A 20,584-nucleotide genomic window follows, 5' to 3' on the forward strand; every position below is an offset into this window, starting at 1 on the left:
GGCAGGCGGCCCCCAGGGACGCTGGGGGCTGCGTGAGGCTGGGCTTCCCTCTTGGAGGCTTCGCTTGTTCAGCGTGCCCCAAATTAAGCCTTAAAGTTGCTAAAGCAGCAGCAGCGTGCTGGCCGCTTCGCAGCCGGGCACCAGGTAGCGGTACGGCCGGCGTCCGGGCTGCGTCCTCTGCAAGGGGCTGGAGGCGCCTCTGTGCCTATGGAGAAGACGCAGCAGTGACCGTGTGGTTGCTGGGTTATCTTCTATGGTAGGGCTTCGGTTCTGGCGGAGAAAGGCTCTCAGTGGCATCAGCACACCCTGACTGAGAAAGTGATGTATCTACAGGGGAGATGAAATGATTTGACGTGCCCTCCTCTTTCTCCTCTGTGTTTCTGTGCAGGAGTTTGGACTATCCTGCTGATTTTTTCGGAGTTGAGGTAATGGCTGAAATTGGTCGGTGGGAGACGGCTGAAGGCCCAGAGCATGGTCTGGGCGTTACAGAGCACCTATGATCTGACCCACAACCTCTGCCTTTGGTGGGACCATCAGAATGGGGAACAGTGGCTCAGCCGTGAAGGTCTGCACGGATCATCAAGGAGGCATCAACTGGCTGAGCCTGAGTCCGGACGGGCAGCGCCTGCTCACAGGTAGTGAAGATGGCACTGCACGGCTCTGGAGCACTGCCGACAGCCAGTGCCATGGGCACTTCCAAGGTACGATAGCTTCTTCTTGGTTCAGTTTTTGAGTCTAAAGCACGGCACAGGCCACACAGCATGTTCTGGTCTCTTTCAGTCCCTGCAGCCTGCCAGAGAGCCAAAATCATCCTTGATTTGTTTTGTGGGTTTTTTTGAGTATTTGTTACAGTAATGTGAAGCAGAAGCTGTTTCAACCCAAAACAGGTTACCAGTGCTGCTGAATTCATGATCATTTTATCTCAGTGTGGAACAGAGCAGTGGTTTAAGTTACATGTCTTTCTGGAAGCCCACTGTTTCACACCCTAATAAAACAGATTTTCTTTTTTAAGTTTATTTTCATTCTTTTTTTCCTTTGTCGTTTTAATAATCTCATTTTCCAGACAATCTTTGTTTAGAACCTCTTGATCTGGAAGCCTGGAAAGAAACTTTACTCGATAGACTGTATTTTTCCCCATGTTTGACACACAGAAATGTTAATTGCATGGCTTTTCAGTTGTAAGTTGGTTTTGCATTTTAAAGAAAATGTATTATCCATAGACTAGCACCTCAATAATAACAAAGAAAAGAAAAACTCTGTAGAAAAGCACAGTCATGCAGGAGTCAGATGTGAACTGAACATGTTCTCACCCAAAAATGTTTGTATTCTTGCTCACGTTCTGTTCTTATAATACAGAAATAGAAATTTGGAATTTCTATTCCTTTTTTCTTCCAATGAAGAAATTACATTGCTGTGATTTTTTTGTTGTTTGTTTGCCTGCTTGCTTAACTATGAAGTATTGTCTTTTTCCCCCACATCCTGCCATGATTCTAGCTCCTGGAAAATGACTGCATTTGCTGTAGTCTTAGAAATCCCTTTAAACCACTAATTAACTTATAACTAGAAAGAGAAATGTGTTGGATAATACTCTGAATCTGGTCTGTGTACTGTTAGTGTTTGGGGTAAAAGCTAAAGAAGGTTGGCTAGATGGTTTGTGAATTGTCAGTCAAATCAGATCATTAATGGTATGTATTTTATATTTATGCATGCACACAGTTGTGTAAATGTATATGATAGAAATTATAATTACTGATGGTCCTATATCTATAACAGTTGCAAGCCTCCACCACAGCATAACCAACAGACTGTTGTTGTGGCTGGTTTTGACCAGAGCAGAGCCAGACCTTGTCTGCCACAGGGGATTTTGACATTCATTGTGTGGCTCAAGTATTGTTGATGGCTAAAATCCGCCTGACACTCCGGTGCAGTGACCAATATCTGCCTTTGATCTTCTCAGAGCAGGATTACACAATGTTGTGGGAAAAAGCCGGTAGCTAAAATCTGTCCTGGTTAAGCTTCTTTGCAAAAAGTTTTCAGAAAAATGTGAGGATGGGCATAGTTCTGCTTGTAGCCCTGGTGATCTGTTTAATTTGTGGTATCTGATGAATTTGCTTAAGAGCAAGCAAGATGTGAGTTTGTAACACGGATTCTGGTTTGCTTTTAAACTGAAGCAAGGTTTTTGAATGCAAGAGTTGTAATAAAATACGTTTTTTGCAGTCAGTGAAACAAAATGTTTTACTGTGCAGTCTGCATTCCCTCAGTGCTTTTTACCTTCTCTCTATTCTACATGCTTCCGTTTTTCTAATATCTTTGTCTGGTCATGTTTCTCTTTAATTATAGTTACTCTTCTTCTATGCTTTCTTCTCAAAGAATAGTGTTATTTAAATCACAGTAGGGCCCACTAGCTTCAAGCAAAGTCTGTGTCTCTCTTGTGATAGTTACTTAAGAGAAAACAATTCTGATATTGAAAGCTGACAGCCTAAATAATTAAAACAGAATTATACAAGATAATAGTGTCCCAATGATTAGGTAGGTGACAACAATTCACACTAGAGATCTTGGACAAAGCTGGGACTTGAATCCTTAGGTGATTTTTAAATTCAGTACATTTAATACTGCCGTGGAGAAATGACGTGTCTGGCTAAGCAACAACAAAAGCTTGAGGCTGTAACAGCGATTCCTCTTTGCTAGCATTGCCTTCTCTTTCTGCATGGAATTTTTTGACTAATGGTCGTGTCTATTTTTATTGTAACTGTAGAATCCCCACATACTCCAAATACTGTATAAATAATTGTGCTCTTACTCTTTTTTTTTTCTTTTTTTTTTTTCTGTGTCACTTCCTTAAAGGTATACTGATATTTTGAAAATTGTGGGGTTTATGCATGTTACTAGTCATAACGGGGAAAGTACTGGCTGACTTTTTACCAGATATGTTTTTTTTTTGTTTGCATTTCATTCTGCTTGGACAATGAAACTAAACTTGGTGGTAAGTCTCATGTCGCTTCCTTTTTTCATAGTTCCATGCTTTAATTTAGGGCTGTTTGCGTCCTAACAATCAATGGGCTGGGTTGAAATGCAGCCTTTTTTTCTTGACTTCAGAAGAAGGAAGCAAAAACATTTCTATATTAAAAATACAAGCCAAATTTAAACTGGTTTTAAACTTTATTATACTGATACCAATTTAACTCCTTATGTTTTTATAATACTGTTTGATTTACCTGATGGGTACAATTTTACTGTTTTTTTTTTGAGTATATGCAGAATTTTCTACCATTAATTAAAAATGTTGTGCTTTATGCAAATGCTTGGAAGGAAAGAACATGGTGCATTTAAACCCAAAGTTTCAGTCCATTTGTTTGTATTTTTCTTTTAAGGTGAAGAGCAGTCCATCCTAGTTGCATGCACAGCGATTGAATTTATTTCTTTTGTTATTCCTAGGACATGAAAGTTACATCACCTTTTGCCACTTAGAAAATGAGGCTGCCTTCACCTGTAGTGCAGATCATACCATTCGAAAGTGGGATGTGGTGACGGGTCAGTGCCTGGCCATTTACCGAGGACACACATCCATTGTTAACAGGTTGGTTCAGTGGAGTTCTTCCCTTGTGTTCCTGTAATCTGTTACACATCTACTGGCATTTTACTGCAATGCTCCATTACTACACTAATAAAATGGGTTGTATAAACCTTGGAGTTCATGCTACATGTGTTCTGTGCTGTAATGATGAGTTTTCCTAGCAACAGTGCTGACACATCCATAGACAGAGATAGAGAAATGAAAGGCACACAGCAAGGGAATTGAATTGAGGGCTAGGAATGAAATTCCAGAAGAAATTATTCAATTGATAACAGATGCTTCCGATAATAGATTAGAAAACATCACATCAAACCTTTGTGTCAGCAAGAAGGATAGAGTCAGGGCTTTGTCTGGAATTACAATTCCTGTTTGTGTAAATGCAGTTTAATATTAAACTGATTATGCGTGACTGATTTGCCTGTCAGTTTGAAGTGCTTCTTAATAGTTGGACTGGATTTAATTAATGACAAGTAGAGCAGTCAAATATTGGTATTATTTTTTTCTTTTACATTTCTTTGTTAGCAGACGAGTTTTTTTGTCCCTTGCTAAACTCAGACACATACAATGTGTAGCTAGATTCTGTAAATAGTTAGGAAGGCTGGCTCTGCCTGTATTTTGGCACTGGCCTGATTTTTGCTTGGATCAGCAGATAGGAAATGTGTTCCCTATTCGTATGAATTTGTTGACAGTTTGAAAGGCTCCAGAGGACCAAACTCAGCTGACAAAGACACCAGGTTATGGTGCTCTCTATCTCTGGTTTTGAAATACGAACTGTAGAGAGTCGTTACATATTTGTGCAGCTACAACTCAGTATTTTGGAGGCCCAGTATGTTGAATTCTTGAGCTGTAATCTCTGATTTACTCTTCAATACTTAATAAGTGCAGTGCTCTTGGTGCTCTTGCTCTTCCTGTTTTGAGATCCTGGGCTAAGTGAAATGAGATGCATATTCTTTCCTGCACTCCCTCTTTCTGATGATTGAAGAACAGATGGTTTTCTTTGCACACTGTCAGTTACAGTTCAGGTTCTTGAAATGCATTTATAAAAAATAATTAATATTTTAATTCCAAGCTATTTTCATAGGCCAGTTTATAAATAATTATTAGTACATAATAAACAAAACCCAAGCTCATTCTTGATAAAAGAACCTTCACAACTCCTAGCTGCTGTGTGTAACATAGTGCTGCTGGCAAAGATTTTGGAAAACCCCTAAGGTCCAAAGTTACAGTGCCGGGGTGTAAAATTATCTGCATCAATGTACCTGAATAAAGGGTCTCAGTTTTAAAAGTAGAAATCAGAAAGTTCATTAATAATGTGCGTTAATCAGTGACACCGAATTTGGGTTATGTATGTTGTATTCCTGTGATTGTTTCTAACTTCAGGGTGCTTGGCATTGAAACTGTGACCAAAAAAAGCTCTGTCAGAAGAATGATGCTGTTCACACATGCAAACCTGATTTCTTGCAGGATCCTGGTTGCCAAAGACTATCTCTTTAGTGGCTCCTATGACAGGACAGCCCGCTGTTGGAGTGTGGACAAGGAGAAACAAATCCAGGAATTCCGGGGGCATCGGAATTGTGTCCTGACTCTAGCTCACTATTCCTCCAGGGATGTTCTTGAGGAAGATGAGGATGAAGAGGAGGAGGAAGAGAAAGTGAGCAGAGACCTCCTGGTGACAGGTAGCACAGACTGCACTGTTAAGGTCTGGTGGGTGTCCAGTGGGCGCTGTTACCAGACTCTGCTGGGACACACTGGGGCTGTCTTATGCCTTATACTTGACGCACCAAACAGGGAGCTCTTTTCTGGCAGCACGGATTACACCATTCGAACGTGGAACATTGTCACTGGTGAGCAGCTGAAAGTGTTCAAAGAGCATCAAGGATCAGTAATTTGCCTAGAGGTAAGAACAGAGGCTTCTTCAGGAGCTGTTCAAAGTAGGTATCCATATCCTAACTTACGAGGGCTTCATTTGTCTTCTCATTCATAAAGAAGCTCTTGTGAGACAGGTTATAAATGATAAGATAAACATTCATGTGATAACAAAGTAGTAGTGCTCTGTGGTCTTGAGACAAATCCCCATCCCATAAAACACTTTCTGATATCCTTTTGGCTTCTAGTGGCTATCTTGGAGTAACTTCTAACCCTTTCACTTGAGTACAGTGTCCAGTTCTGGGCCCCTCAGTTTAGGAAAGATGTTGAATTGCTGGAGCATGTCCAGAGAAGGGCAACGAGGCTGGTGAGAGGCCTTGAGCACAAGCCCTATGAGGAGAGGCTGAGGGAGCTGGGACTGTTTAGCCTGGAGAAGAGAAGGCTCAGGGGAGACCTCATTGCTGTCTACAACTACCTGAAGGGAGGTTGTAGCCAGGTGGGGTTTGGTCTCTTCTCCCAGGCAACCAGCACCAGAACAAGAGGACACAGTCTCAAGCTGCACCAGGGGAGGTTTAGGCTGGAGGTGAGGAGAAAGTTCTTCACAGAGAGAGTGGTTGGCCATTGGAATGGGCTGCCCAGGGAGGTGGTGGAGTCACCATCCCTGGAGGTGTTCAAGAAGGGATTGGACGTGGCACTTGGTGCCGTGGTTTAGATAGTCATGAGGTTTAGGGTGACAGGTTGGACTCGATGATCTTTGAGGTCTCTTCCAGCCTTCTTGATTCTATGATTCTATGTATCTATTTAAACCCTTCTAGGTCTTGAAACTCACGAGTAGATTTGCTGGGAGGACTGTTTATCTGGGCGGGATTGTGTACACATGATCATCAGATTTTGAAGGAAAATAACCTGAGCAAGTAAACAGACATAGAGTCTGATAACTTAAAAAGAGGAGGGGAAAAAGAGTAAACCAGATAACTTTAAAAAGCAAACCCCAAACCTAACTCTAGATTGTGGGCAAAAGAAAATAGGGAAGCATAATCTGAAATAAATCCTGCTTTAAAAACCACACAGACATAATTTGAGAAAAGAAAGAGAAAGAAATGGCCAAGACAAGAAAATGGGCAAGGAAAATGGAAAAGTAGATCGTGGGGGAGAGAAATCAGGAAATGATGAAGGAGAGAGGGGAAAAAACTTAATGTGACATGAAAAACTATACCCTGTTTTTCTGTTTGCAGTATTTTTCTGGTGAATGCTGCCAGGTTTGTTAATGATGCAGAGAGGAGGAGGTTAGGCAGACAAAGGACAATGGGAACTGTCACACAAACACTTGTCCTGCACACTCACCCCATGATCCACCAGAACATGCTAATGGTATATTTAAAGATGGTATATGATGAGCTGTAACTTAGTTTCAGGTAGGCAAACCTTAGATATCTGTAAATGTCTGACTGAAGTCAGTGACAGCAGTTTTTCCTCACTGCTCTCACTATTTGTTTGTTGTCCATAAGTGCTTTTCCTTTACAGAAGCTTCAGTATGTACTTTTAACAGCTGTGTAAAATCAATGTTACCTTGTTTTCTAAAGAGGGTAGTCATAGCCCACACTAGCAGACTGAAAACCTGATAGTACTTCATTTTTGAAAGGGGGAAAAAAAAACCCTACACAAAATCATGTTGCCCTGGAGTAATGTTTGTCTTGCTTAGGTAAATTCTCAGTGTTAAAGCTTGTTTTTATGATATTGTGGTAATGTATTTTGAGGATGCACAAGGAAATCTGTTGCTGTTCCTAGTGTCACGCTATGTTTTGCTGTTTAATTGTAACCCTTCTCCAAGGCACAGATTGGCAACAACAGAGCTTGCTTTAATTTAATTGGGCTCTTGCTAAAATTGTTACACAAAACTGGCTTGACCCTCTCCCAGAAGCCTGGGAAATTCAATTACACTCTGTGAATGCTCAAGAATGAGCAATGCCTCTCTACTTGTGAGCACAGAGTTAAACAATGGTTTTAAACAAACAGAACCTCTTGTAGAGGAGAAGACAAGCAAACCCAATACATCTATTTGGAAAACCTGAACAATTCAAAGTACACAAGACTACTGCTGCCAAGCTGTTTTGGCAACAGTCCTGGCCAAATCTTCTAGCTGTGAGTAATTGGTAGTCCCTCACTTCTCTCATCACCAGCTTATGTTTGAGGCTCAAAGAGCCCAGCTGAGGTACATAGTCCCTCCACGGAGAGCATTTAGTTTCTAGGCCACTTAAACTTACCCCATCTTAAGCAGTCACTGTACTGTTGTTGAATAGCTTTAGGCTGTCTATCTTTCCTACTTCCCCTCCTTCCTTACTGGGTTCAACACTAGCCCTTCTGTTCCACTTGGCTGCCTCTCAGCACAGACCACATGGTATTTTCTTTCTTTTAGAAAGGGGTCAATCACTAGAATCCATACAAAGATGTTACAACAGAAGGGAAACTTCCTGAATAGGTGTTTATTTTTTTAGATTTTGTTTTCTTCTGAAAAAGCTCTCAAAACCTTTTTTTGCCAAGGGATTCTTAGTGACAATGTTGCAATCTGTGGCAGTGAGTTGGGATAGTATTTTTTCAAACTGTGGGTCAGGAAGTGCTTAGAGGTAGCTGTGAGTTGCTTACAGTAGCTAGCAGAGAGTTTTAATTGTTGTCAATAGTTCATTTTCTTCAGGGCAGAAGGGAGCAGCTAATTAGAGCAGATCTTCACTCCCCTGTCCTGGAGGAGCTGGGCTGGCAATTAAAGGTTACCTGTTCTCTTGGTGGTGAAATGCTTTCGTGGAGAGAGTAAAGGGAGAAAAAAAAGAAAAAAAGAACTTATTTTCATTTTATTTATTCAAATAAAGATCCCTAAGGGAGGGTGACCTTTCAAAAAGTTTGAGAAATGTTCAGTGTGCTCTCTCATCCTGGACACAGATCAGGAAAAATTTGGATATTGAGACCATATTTTCCTCAACTTTAAAAAGTACTGTTATTAACAGGAGTGCCCCAGGATGTTCTAAACTGCTGCAAATTAGATCTGGACCATTCCAGTCCTCTCCCATTACTTTCCAGTAAATACCCATAGTGTTGCTGTAGCAGTGAATGGAAATTCCTGGAGCTTCTTGAAGGAGATTCCTGGGTGGATAGCCATAAAGCATAGCCATGTTTTCCACCTTGCTTCCCACAGTGTTGGCATGTGAGAACCAAAGGGGTGATGCCACAGGCATGTTTGGATTTTGAACGTTCCTCAGTTGCTCTAAGATCCTTCAGGTGTTGCTGCCAGCTAGCGTAAGTTAGAGGAGCCTGAAATCAAGTCTCGTCTAGCATGGCAGAACAAAATGCGCCAGTAAGCTTTTAGCTCGTCCTTTTGCCCTGTTCTTGGTGGTCTTGGATGGTGGACTGAAGAGGGGGAGCTGTTCAGCTGTTTCCTAGGGCATGTCTGCTGTCCCAGGGTCAATTTGTTGAAGGTGATTTCCTGACTGAACTGATTGCTTGTGGTCTGCTGCCATGGTGCAGGCACCATTCTAATGCCCCTCTTCCTTCCACTTTCTAAGTTACAGTGACAGAGGTTCTGTCAGGAGACTATCTGCAGTGGGACTCGTGTGCATACTGGGTGCTCTGGTGGCCTTGACTGCTTTCACCCATAGTCAGGCAAGGTAACTTTCAGTGGAGCAGACAGAACTCTTCATTCCTCCTGCAGTGTGTTGATGGCTTGGCAGGCAGGGGACAGTAGCTGTTCCCAGAGCTCCCTCTGCATGGAAGAGCCAGTGAAGACATTTTATAGGAAGCTATGGGGAAAGGCAAGGGTGGGCTGAGCGTAATCACACAGCTCTTGCTAGTTCTTCCACTTAAACATTCCAGGCCTGGCTAAGGACTGGTATTTGCAATTGATAATCAAACATGCATTTTCGTTAATGAGATTGCCTCCAGTAGACTGAATAACCCTGACGTAAATATTTGCTTGTGTTTTTCTAAATGTCTCCAAAGCAGCTTTGCAAACTGTTCACAAGGCATGCTTTGTCCTTTGCTGATTGTTCTGCCTCTAAGTATTTATCAAAATTGTGCTGCCAAAAGCTGGCAGAGAGAAATGATCCAGCTTGGAATTTAGCTTGGATCCTATAGCAAACATTCTTGTAAGAAAACTCTTTCCTTGCAAAAGGAGTTTTAAACGAACATCGAGTGGGCAAGGACTTGCTTCTGTTTTTCCTGCTAAAGATCCTTTGTTTGGACCATTCCCTTTGGGTGCCTTTTAAATCTGACTAGAAGAATGCTTTGAACAAAGCTGTTGCCTCAACTCTGTTTATACACTTAACTGTTGTGAGCACAGGCACAGAACTTTGTTCTTGTCACACCAAATAAATTAAGTGCACAATTTTTTTGCAGTTTGTGTTGGCGTTTGTTGCATAACTCACTAGGGGATGAAGATATGAAGGAGAGGAATATAAATGTGTACAACACCTGTAAGAAAGAAATGTGGTTCTGGGGCCATTACTTTGCACTGCAGTAAAAAAGTTGAAAAAAGTTCTCTAGCAGCCAGACCAGAGAGCTCATTCTAGATGGATTCTCAGGAAAAAAAAAAAAGAAAAAAATTTCTTGCCCACAGGGAGTTCATTAGCTCATTAAAATGAATGTGGTTTGAATGGGATCCTGAAATCTAACTCAGCCGAAGGCTTACATAGTTGTAAATTGAGAATGGTCCAAGTTAGTGATTTTTAACTTAGAAGTGGCTGTGAACAGAAGATCCAGCTGGCAGATTGTAGCAATACTGGACCCTGCGTGAAAAACAAGCTGGTAATGGGACATGTTATTGCTGATGTGAACTCATCCTGAAGTTCCTGGGAGCCAGGCTGAGTGCAGTGACCTTCAGAAGGAGGATGTGTCCAAACTTGCTTGGAGAGCCAATTTCTTCTCCTTGGATGAAGGTTCAATTGTTTCTTATAGCCAAGGTTAACTGGGAGAACAAAGACCATTCCTGTAAGGTTGAAATACTTGCTCAGCAGCTCTTCTGCAGATATTTTTTTGCATTCATACAGGTAGAAATTGTCTTAAGCTGCTGCATGTATTCAGTGAAGCTTATGGAGCAGTCAGGTTGTGGTTTTCTTGAGAGACCAACCTTAGATGTGACTGTTTGGTGTTTTTATTCAACCTGTGCTGTGTCTGGGAGCCAAGGTCAGGGGTGCATGAACCTGGCTTTTTTTAATAGTGAAACCTGTAACTACTGCAGCATTTGCAACCTGTGTTTTGCTACTGCTGTTTGCTGCTCACAAGCAAGTCTGAACTTTTTCATGAAATAGTACATCTCCAGTACTTTGGCCTGAGGATTAAGAAGAATATGCTCTGTTCATATTTCTCAGTGTTTCATCTGTTTCAAAGCAAAGTCCCTCAGACAATGAGAAAAATTAACAGCCCAGAACTGCAGATAGCAATGCAGTGAGATTTTGTTGTTGTTGTCTGGATGAGGCTTTAGAACTGGGCATCTGACTGTCATCAGGTTTTTAATTCTTTTGAAGCTGCTTGTGTTTGAAATGTCCACTCAGCTGATTAGTATCTGAGCTGCAAATCTGTTCTGTGTTGTCTGCTCTGCTACAGGTGTCCTTGCTTTGCCATGCTTTTCTTTGTCAGGAGCTTTCTTGGGCAGTTAGCCAAAGTGAACAAAGTGCTCAAAGCCAGCCAAGGAAAGTACAGCTTTGAAAATATCACTGGTTCTCCAGGCAGTTGCAGATTGGAATATGGAACTCTTTCTACTGATCATTTTTAAACCAAGAGTTGACAGAGTTGGATATATCAGGAAAAAACTGTTGAGTGAAATTTTACCTTTTTCCTTCTAAAGCATAAGAAAATTAAATTCTTTAATAAGAATAGGACTGGGACCTAGAGGATTGGATAAAGTTTTGGAGACTTGGAGCTGGAAAAGCCTAGCAATGATGGACTTGCAGACCTAGCCCACAAGAATTTGCTGAAAATGACATTACCTGGATGCCCATACACAAAACTGGGTGCCAGTCTTGGCAGTGGGGAGGCTTAGCTCCCACTGCATGATGCAGGATGATGCTGGTGAAGAAGTCAGTAGACTTTGTCCAGCTCCTGAGAAGGGACTGATCTGCTGAGCCTAACGTGTCAGTAGGGATGTTTAACCCAACAGACAACAACATACTGTTTTGTCCAGTACTCTAACAGGTGGATATGGATTAAATGGCCTCTGCAAGCTGAGGAGATCTGAGCCCATTTGGAGAGTCCTGTAACAGCTGGCCAAGAGAAGCTAAGCTGGTGTAAGGAGATTAGCAGGGGTCCAAGAGCGAGAGCTAGGAGAAGGTGATCTAATGAGAACTCAGTGCTTTTTCGTACTCAGAATTGTTCTGAAATTCTATTGTAATTAAAGCATACAATCTGATAAGACTTCTTGTCAAATATGCTTTGCAGAAATTACAACACAGGGGTTTTTGTGAAGCTGTAATAATGTAACGAGTTCCGGGAGTGTATGGATGGTTAGTGTTGTTAAGCTCACTGAAATCTTGCCTGCTTGCACCAGCCCATGGGCTAAGTCTGGTATCTTCGGGAATGTGGGAGCTGTTTTTAAGGCCCTGAAATCAACGGGAGATGCGATTGTGAAGAATGCAAGGTTGGTTTTGCTCAGCATTCCCCTATTCCCAGGTGTAGCTGCTGCTCTTTGTAACAGGCTGTTGAGCTGGAAGCCATGACTTCAGATGAGTCACTTCAGGGCAGCGCTCTCACAGACGTGACTGAGAGACAATTGCTGATGTTGTTTTCTCTTCCCTTCAGCTAGTGAATCGGCACTTGTATTCGGGGAGCGCGGACAGGACAGTGAAGTGCTGGTTAGTAGACACTGGGGAGCGAATCCAAACGTACAAGGCTCACAAACACAGCGTTAGCACTTTGAAATACCACGCTGGGATCTGTAAGTTGCCTTTCCTGTCTTCAGCAATCTCCTGTCTCCTTTCTGATGTTTGCCTTTGATCAAGGATTGTTAAAGAGAGTTCTGTATTTTGAAGGCATGTGAAGTTGTCACTTTCTGTAGCTCCAGCATGTTTACATTCAGTATCAAACTTTGCCGCACTGTTCCGTGGGGGATGTTTAGACCTTCCCTCCCTCTTTGGCAAACAAAGATGCAGTTGCTTTTATTTCTGTTACTCAGGGAAGTGGCTCAGATCCTGAACTGTCTGTGGGTTGTTTGTACAGCCACGGTTTAACCATGCTGCTCTGATGTCTGTCAGTCTGCTTCTGCTGCATACTTGGGGACAGCAAGCGCTGCTGCTGGATAGGCAGCCCAATGCCCACCTTTGCTACCTTGTAGGTACTGTGCTAACCCAGAATCACATTATGGATGCTCACTGCTTCTTTCTAAGTTAGGCTTCCTATTCAGACTCTGACCATCTCTTAGAGACAGTTTACACAAGTTCTTTTCCCTTTGTGTCCACAGCTGAGCAGTGGTAACTTTGTTAGAAGATCTTAACTCTCTTGCTTGCTATCTGATCCATACCCAAAGTCTTGTTGCCTCAAAGAGTTTGAAGTCTGAGTAAGAAAATAGAGCAGGAGAATGAGAGGAAAAATATCTGTGTTTCCAAACTGGATTTATACTGTCCAGGGAGTCCAGACAGATCTGAGAACTAAGCTTTAAATCATCAGGATGTGTTTCTAGTGCTTGTGTAATTAATAGCACAGGGAATATTAAAGCTGATTCTTAGTCTGATTTACTTAATGTTGGTTATTTCTCTCCTGCAATCCATCTACAATTGTGTAAAATTTAATGCAGTTGATATTTTGTCATGTTGCTAAAAATCCAAGGGAATGTTTAAAACCAGTTCTCCCTCCCAAGGGTTCATGAAATTCAAGTAAAAAATGCAAAGGAATTGTTGATTGTATCTTTGTTGGTGGTGGTTGTGTCACAGGTGGTGTGTATAAGCCTGTGTTTAAATGCTAAATCTGGGTTAGATCAGCAGTGCTCCTTTCAAACTCAGAGGTGCAAAGAGACTTCCTAAATTGAGCGTGGCAGTTCAAAAGACATAAAGGAGGTCTGTCAAAAGCAAAATCCTGATAGCAATGGCTAAAGTAAACTGACAGCTGGATGTTGAAAACAGCTCTTAATTGGTTCCTACCCTCTGCATGTGTGTGATAGTATTAAGCGATTTCCAGTCACTTTGTGCCTTGCTCCCTGCATTACATTGTTGTTACTCATTTGCAGAAGGGGACATGATGCTTTTTTCAGGATTGCTTTGGCAATTGAATTTATAGTGGCCTATATAAAATAACACTGATTTTCCACATCCAGATGTTTCTTGAAGGCGTACCCAGGAGGTACTCAGCCTCGTGCTGTTTAATTGGAAGTTGCAAATCTGGTGGCAGTAGGTAGCGTGTTCTTTTGTCTGTTATAGTCCTGAATTTACTGCCATGATAATTTCCTCCCCTCTCTTTAGGAATTTGATGCCTGACTTCTCCTGAAAGATAAAGAATATGTTGTCTTCAGACACTTCAGGGGTGTAAAAACCTTTCCATGCTAGTGGCTTTTGCCAAGACATGAAATGCAGGAGCAGTGAATATATTGCTTTTTGCAGTTCTGAAATATTTATCTCTAGATAAACTTGAGGACTTTGGGTTAAGTGAAGGAAAACCGAGTGTTTATGAAGACCTCTGTGTAACACTTAAAGCACAGAAATGTGCTTCTTTTGGGGCATATTGCTAAGTATAAAATCTAAATATTCAATGCCACCTTACAGTTTCCAGATGCAGCAGTTCTGGGAATCAGATGTGAAGATCCTGAAATACTGAGAAATTGTTCTTAGAACATGTTAAGATACCATAAGGAAACCTGATGAAAAGCCAAAATCCCTAGTCTTGCTTAATTTACTTCAACATGTCCCTTCTTGTAGCACATAGAATACAAGAGCTGTAGCCAAATCCCTCAAATACTTCTGTGCCATGCTGAAATAGAGATTATAGCCTGGGCCTTGAATCACTTAAAAGCTCTGCTGCTTGCTAAGGTCCTATGCTACAGGATTTAGCTGAAGAAATCTACCACACTGAAAGAATTTATAAAGCTTCTTTTTAAAGCTGCTTACACATGCCACTCACCTCTGAGGACAGAAGATTTAACTGTGGTATTTCAACAGATATGGCCCTGCCTGCTGATAGTAAGATTTTGCTGAAAATTGGGAAAAACTCCATGGTTTTAATGAAGCTAAGGCCAAACTCATATTGTTGGTGTGAGAGGGAGTAATGTTCTTCTGTGGTTTGCAGCTGCACTCTACAAATGCTTCTGATGAAGATGCTGTAGTACCTGAATGGAAACCTGGAAAGAACTATGGTAAAACAAATGGAAGGCTTAGTGGAAATCTTTAAAACCAGGCTTGAGATAAATTGTCTGCTTAGAATTATTGAGGCATTGTTAGGCAGGGAAATATATGTGGAAGAGCAGGAGTGGATATGTCTGGAGTGAAATGCTCATGTGTGAGAAACTTCAGGCTTAATGCAGTTCAGTGTTTTGAAAAAGGCAAAGGAAAGAAGCATGCTGGGGTCAGCAAAATGAAAATGATCTGAACTTGCTCTGAGAAGAGACTCAAGCCTAATAGTGCTATGTCCTGCTCCTCTGTGAATTACTTCAGGTACATTTTGAACTCAGGTTCTTGCGAGGCTGCTCACACCTAGCTATGTGTTGTGTTGTGTGGTTGCGTTGCAGTGTTCACAGGAAGTGGTGATGCCTGTGCGAGAGCTTTCAATTCCAGAAGTGGTGTCCTGCAGAAGATCTTCCGAGGACACAAGTTCATCATCAACTGCATCCAGGTCAGGAAGGGGTTTCTTTGCTGGGATTTCTCATTTCCAGCTAGCTGTTCTGTTGTGACTTGGGCTGGGGGGTGTTCTAGGGTAAGGTAAAAACTAACAGATGTGAATATTTCTTTAGTAATTTTAGACAAACTCAATAATAATAACGGTAAGTGAACCATAGAGCGAGTCCCTGCAGACAGTCTTGTGTCCGTGTCCAGAGGGTTTTCAGGTCAGGTTAGACAAGCAGCCGTAAGAAATGAGACCCTGTGTAGGGGCAGGGAAGGGACTCTGACCACATGAGATCCCTTCCATTACAAGACACTGATGATGAGTGTTTGCAATGCTCTAGGTGGAAAAGAAGTTTCTGCCTTATCCAAGCAGAATAACCCCCTAAGCCCCAGGCATGGTGTTCCTTAACAATACAGCACCTGCTTACCAGCCACATGGTGGCTTCCATGTGCTACCCTGTATGTGAATGTTTATAGAAAATACTGCAGTCAGGATCTAGTTTTCGAAAGGTTTAGAGATTGCAAAGAAGCTTTGTAGTCCTCTCTGACCCACATCCTGCCAGACAAATGGAAGAGTCTCTGGTTTAAGAATGTTCTCAAAGTTCATTAAGTTCCTGAAAAGTTGCTTGCATATTGTTTCGGCTCAAACGATGTTGGCATTTAAATGTTAGAAAGGGAGGAAATAATAATCCTCTGTGGCAATGTAAACACCACTATCATGCAAGGAATCTTGGGGGGGAAGTTTAAAACCTTGGATGCTTTGTGTGTTTAAGAATCAACATCTCCCTGAATCGGGATCTTGATAAAAGCTGCTTGCAGGAGGATTTTGGTTAAGGACATGAGACACTGTAGGTATCAGGCTGGCAGTCAATTGAAGAGATAAAACTCCTTTTGGAGTCAATCCCATGCGTACAGAGTTGTAAATATAGTTGGTTTTTTTGTATATTTTTTCTGAATTGGCAAATGGCTAATTGCTCTTAAACTGCAGACTCTCAGGTCTTGAGCAGTTGGTTGTATAGCAGACAGTCACCTGGATGGACTTGGGTGGTAACTGATAGAAGTCAGAGCATCCCTAAGTATTGCCTAGACCAGAGCCTGGCTTTGTATTTTCCTTGTAATTTAATTTTCAAGTGTCCCTGGCAAAAAAATCTGGGATTAGAGGACTGAGAAATGGCAACTTTTAATGTGATCTCAAGTATCCTGCTGAGGGGTGGATGAGGGGGCTGTGGTTGTGTGGTACTTGGTGCTGACGTCAGCCAGGCTGCTGGTGGGATGCTTGCTCACAACCCACCTGCCTGTGGCGGACAGACTGATGCAGGAAAGGGAAGATGAGATCAAGACCCAGGGCTGGTTTTTAGGATGAAACATGAATTTGAAACATGACAACAGCAGTAAATGCAATGGGTTTCATTAAGGAAATGAAACTACAGGGCGTGGGGGAAGAAAGTTAAATTACTGCAGGTTTGGAAGAACAGTGAATTTTGGAAGGGGAATTTCATCTATAACTTACTGCAAAGGGAGAAAGGAAGAAAAGAAAAGCAAAGCATTCCCAAATCCCCCACTGCCCACTGATGCTGATTTTGGTGCTTCCTTAAGCTTCCTCTTCAAAACCAGCAGTCTGAAACTAGCACAGAAATTACCAGCTACAGCCCTACTCGGCCATTGAGTTTAGTTCCCCATCGCTTTTCTAGTGGGTTTAGGTTATAACTAACTCTTGCTGTTTATATTTTATGGCTCTGTGAAGTCTCTCAGAAATGAGGCCTGATTTGGTAACATCTCATCCCACTTCAGCAGCTTCTGTGATAATTTATACTGGCTCTTGCAATGAGCTATCAGGCCCTAAGTGCTGAGGCAAGCTGTGTTTGCTGTGATTTGTGACAGTTTGATTGTGCTGATTCTGAGCTGAACCATTTGGTATTAAACGTGACCCTGTTGTTTCAGATCCACAATGAGCTGCTCTACACAGCCTCCCATGATGGCACGCTAAGGATTTGGGACATCCGGGGAATATGCAAGAGAAATAAGCGGCGTCTGAAGAAGGAGAGGTCTGCCCAGGGCCGGGGCTCTCAGAAGGGAAGTCTCTCTCGTCTCTTCAACAATAAAGTTGGCTGTATGGTAGAGCAAGAAAACAGGGAACACGAGGCTGTTGAACTAATGTGACTGCCCACGAGAGACCTTCCAGCAGCGACCAAAGCTGAACCGTTTGTTTTCTGCACCACTGTGTCCATGTAAATCAAAACTTGGAAAGAGGTGGGAAATGGCTTTGCTTGAGCCTCTTTTTCAGGAGCCAGGATCCTCTGCGACTGTCAGATGAACTCAAGCCAGGTCTTGTTGCTGCAGATGACTCTCAGCTGAGCAGCACTGGGGTCTGGAGGGACTGCACTGTGTTTCAGGTGACTTAACTCTGTGTGGATTTAAGAATTTCACTAAAAACTGCTTGTTTTCAATTCCCTGTGGCATGGAGGCATTGCACACTTCTGCTGTCTGGTAACAAATGAGAAATGTTTTCTCCTGCTCCTGTTGCCCACTCATGTGCCCCTCTTCAGCCAACTGTAGAAATGAAAGGTGCCCTGGAAAACAACTGCAAATTCCATTTTCACAGCTGACCTTTGGGTCAGGTTTTTGCTGATCTGACCAACTAATGCAGGATGGTATGGCTCAGCAGGAGTTTAAAGCAAACTGGCCTTCTCTTTGGGAAGTTGGGAGTAGTCAGCAGAAACATAATTGTTTGAGTTTGTTGTAGGTTTGTTTTTTTTTTTAATTTAACAAAATCTGAAGAGCTAAAGCTCAAGACCTTTTTGTGCCAAGGTCAGCTATTTGCAGAGGCACAGCAATTGTCCTCCTCCCACCACCCAAGTGGGTTTTTACCTTTTAACAGTGTCACACTTGGACAAAGGCAGCATCAGTGGCCTCACAGGTGTTCTCTGCTGCTGGGGGTGCATCCACCTGCCCACTTACCCCTGGGCACAGGGGGGAAGCTCCTGACAGGCTCCCCTGGGGGGGTCTTCAGCTCAGCAGGAGTCAGCAGCTGTTCACTAGTCACCAAGATGACCACCATCTTTGTGGGCAGCCTGGCCCACTGCTTGACTGTCCTTATAAGGGAAATGTTTTCCTTATATCCACTGGGAACGTCAAACTCTCTTGTCCTATTCTCTGAGAAACAAAAAGAGGACTTTTTGGGGTGTTCTTTGTTTTCTTTCCTCCCTTCGAGGCTATGTCAGGCCTTGAGTTGCTAGGCTGTTAATAGCATCAGATGAGCAGTCAAACTCGAGAAGTTCTCCCCCTCTTTTTCCAGGTTCACCCCTCTCTGATAATCACTGAGCCATGAAGGAACAAGGGTTCTTATATTTTTCTATTTGCAGATAACTCTTTGTAGAACCAGTACAAAAATATCTAACCACATGTTTTTATTTTTATGGCTTTATTTATTCTGTACTACAGCAAGATAAAAATGCTGTGATTTTTTTTTTAGAATGGACTAATAAACATGTGGCATCTACAGACAAATTGCTGTCTAGTTCTTTTTTTATTCTTATTTAGAGGGGGTTTGGCTGGCTGCAGAGGCACAGCAAGTAAGAACGGATGGACTACTGGGGAGAGGGGAACCAACCAAACACCACCTCAAACAGACTTTTGGAAACGTTTCTTGCTTTTCTGTCATTGCTGGGGCTAGAGTCAGGTATGCCAGAGCATGGTTTCCCTACTCAAGGGAAGAAGTGAACAGCCACAAACCAAAGACCACCCTTAAGGGAAAACATGGATGACAAAGGACCACATGCACTGCTTCAGGGCTCACCACAGTGGTACCACAGCCTCCTACTCTGAACCTGCAACACTGCCATTGGGCCAGGCCTGTCACTACTGCTCCCTGCCCTGCTTGCTTCTTCTGAGAGCAGCTTTGGTAGCTCTTACGTGGCAGATTTCCATATCCAGTAGGAAAAAGCACTGTGGGAGGTCATCTGCATAGTGTAGGTTTAGTTCCACTGTAACCCTTGGGGTCTGCTCTTCCTAGCGCAGTAGTGGCCCTGTGAGAAGTGTTTATGAGATGGTGGCTCATGGTTGCTGAGGTGATGGCTTGCTATGCAGCTAGTGTTTCTGTTTTGCTTATGAGGTCAATGTTAAAGCAGGAGGCCTTTAGCAGAGATGGGCAGAGTTGCACAGATGGTCTGAGCTCTACTTTAAAACTTTGTGCACAGTATGTTAGACACAGGAGCTTAACTGGCCCTACAGCAGCTGCACATGGCATTAGCAAAGGGATTTAATAGACATAGAGCTTGTAAAGAATGGAATTAATGAGTCATTACACTTCTGCCAGTTGCTAAACATATCACAGTGTCTTCAAATACATGGTCAAAATTAACTTAAAACTTTTAGCCAATGCTTCCTGTCCTGCTGCTTAAAACTGCAGGCACAGTTACTGGGGGGGGGGGGGCTAAGCTGGAAGAATTACATCACTGAGGAATGGCTTCTCTGACAAGCACTGTGTGTTATGATGCTAATTTTAAATTCCCCAAGGACAAACCCTCACTTCTTAAGTTGTCACAGCCAGTCTGCCAGCAAGCCACTTCAAAGAGGAGAAATACTGCCTGTACAGCCCAGTGCTGCCTTCAGGCTAGTATAAGGTACTGTCAAAATGCCACTAAGTTTGGGAACCCCTTTGGCTAAAGGAAGGAATAACATTTGTGCTTTCCCATCTATTTCTTGCTAAAATAATATCTATCAATTTTAAGTTATTTTGTACATTCTGGTTCACTCTGCCTTTTGTCTAGTTGTTCCTCCTTGCTTGCTTGCAGAGACAGGATGTAATGGTTATAGCACTGCTTTTTACCTCAGCAGCTCCCATTACTGGCTTTAGAAACACTTCAAACCTTCTGCGAGGAGATACAAAACTCCCCACCTTTTATAGTCCTTCCTTTGATACAGAAGTACGAAATACGAATAGTTCTTTAACGGTGTAATCACTCCCTGGTTTTTGCTGTCCTTGCTCAAATTAGTCAGGAATAAAAACCCCTACTGAAGCCCATTAAGTGCATCTGCTGGAACTGAGCAGACGTTTTCCAGGCCAAAGCTCCACTTCCTCCACTATCACGTTTGCCTTAACAAAAGTTCAAGCCCTCACTTCCCCGTTGTCACCAGAGGGAAGGTTCATTTTTCAGTTACGCCGTCGGGCCTCGCTCCCTGCCAGCGCCCCTGTTCCCACCAGCTCCAGCCTGGAGCAGACGGGGCACCAGCTCCCTCTGCCGCTAGAACCGAGCTACGGAGTGCAAAGACACCGTGCCTTTAAGAAAAGCTGACGAGCAGGGAACTTCCCTTCCCAGTGGAGGGAAGGGTGCTGACACAGCAGAAAACAGGATGT

At 42.7% G+C, this 20,584-nt stretch overlaps 1 protein-coding gene across 1 annotated transcript; it reads left to right on the forward strand.

The window, feature by feature from the left end:
• Window positions 1-538: 538 nt before the first annotated feature.
• WDR86 (WD repeat domain 86) lies at window positions 539-17,388 on the forward strand. Its single transcript, XM_054390213.1, has 6 exons — window positions 539-701; window positions 3,439-3,580; window positions 5,042-5,474; window positions 12,224-12,359; window positions 15,135-15,238; window positions 17,170-17,388. The coding sequence occupies exons 1-6, from the start codon at window positions 539-541 to the stop codon at window positions 17,386-17,388; spliced, it is 1,197 nt and encodes a 398-aa protein (XP_054246188.1).
• Window positions 17,389-20,584: the final 3,196 nt, after the last annotated feature.

Source organism: Indicator indicator, chromosome 20 (assembly GCF_027791375.1).
Source record: "Indicator indicator isolate 239-I01 chromosome 20, UM_Iind_1.1, whole genome shotgun sequence".
Taxonomy (NCBI): Eukaryota; Metazoa; Chordata; class Aves; order Piciformes; family Indicatoridae; genus Indicator; species Indicator indicator.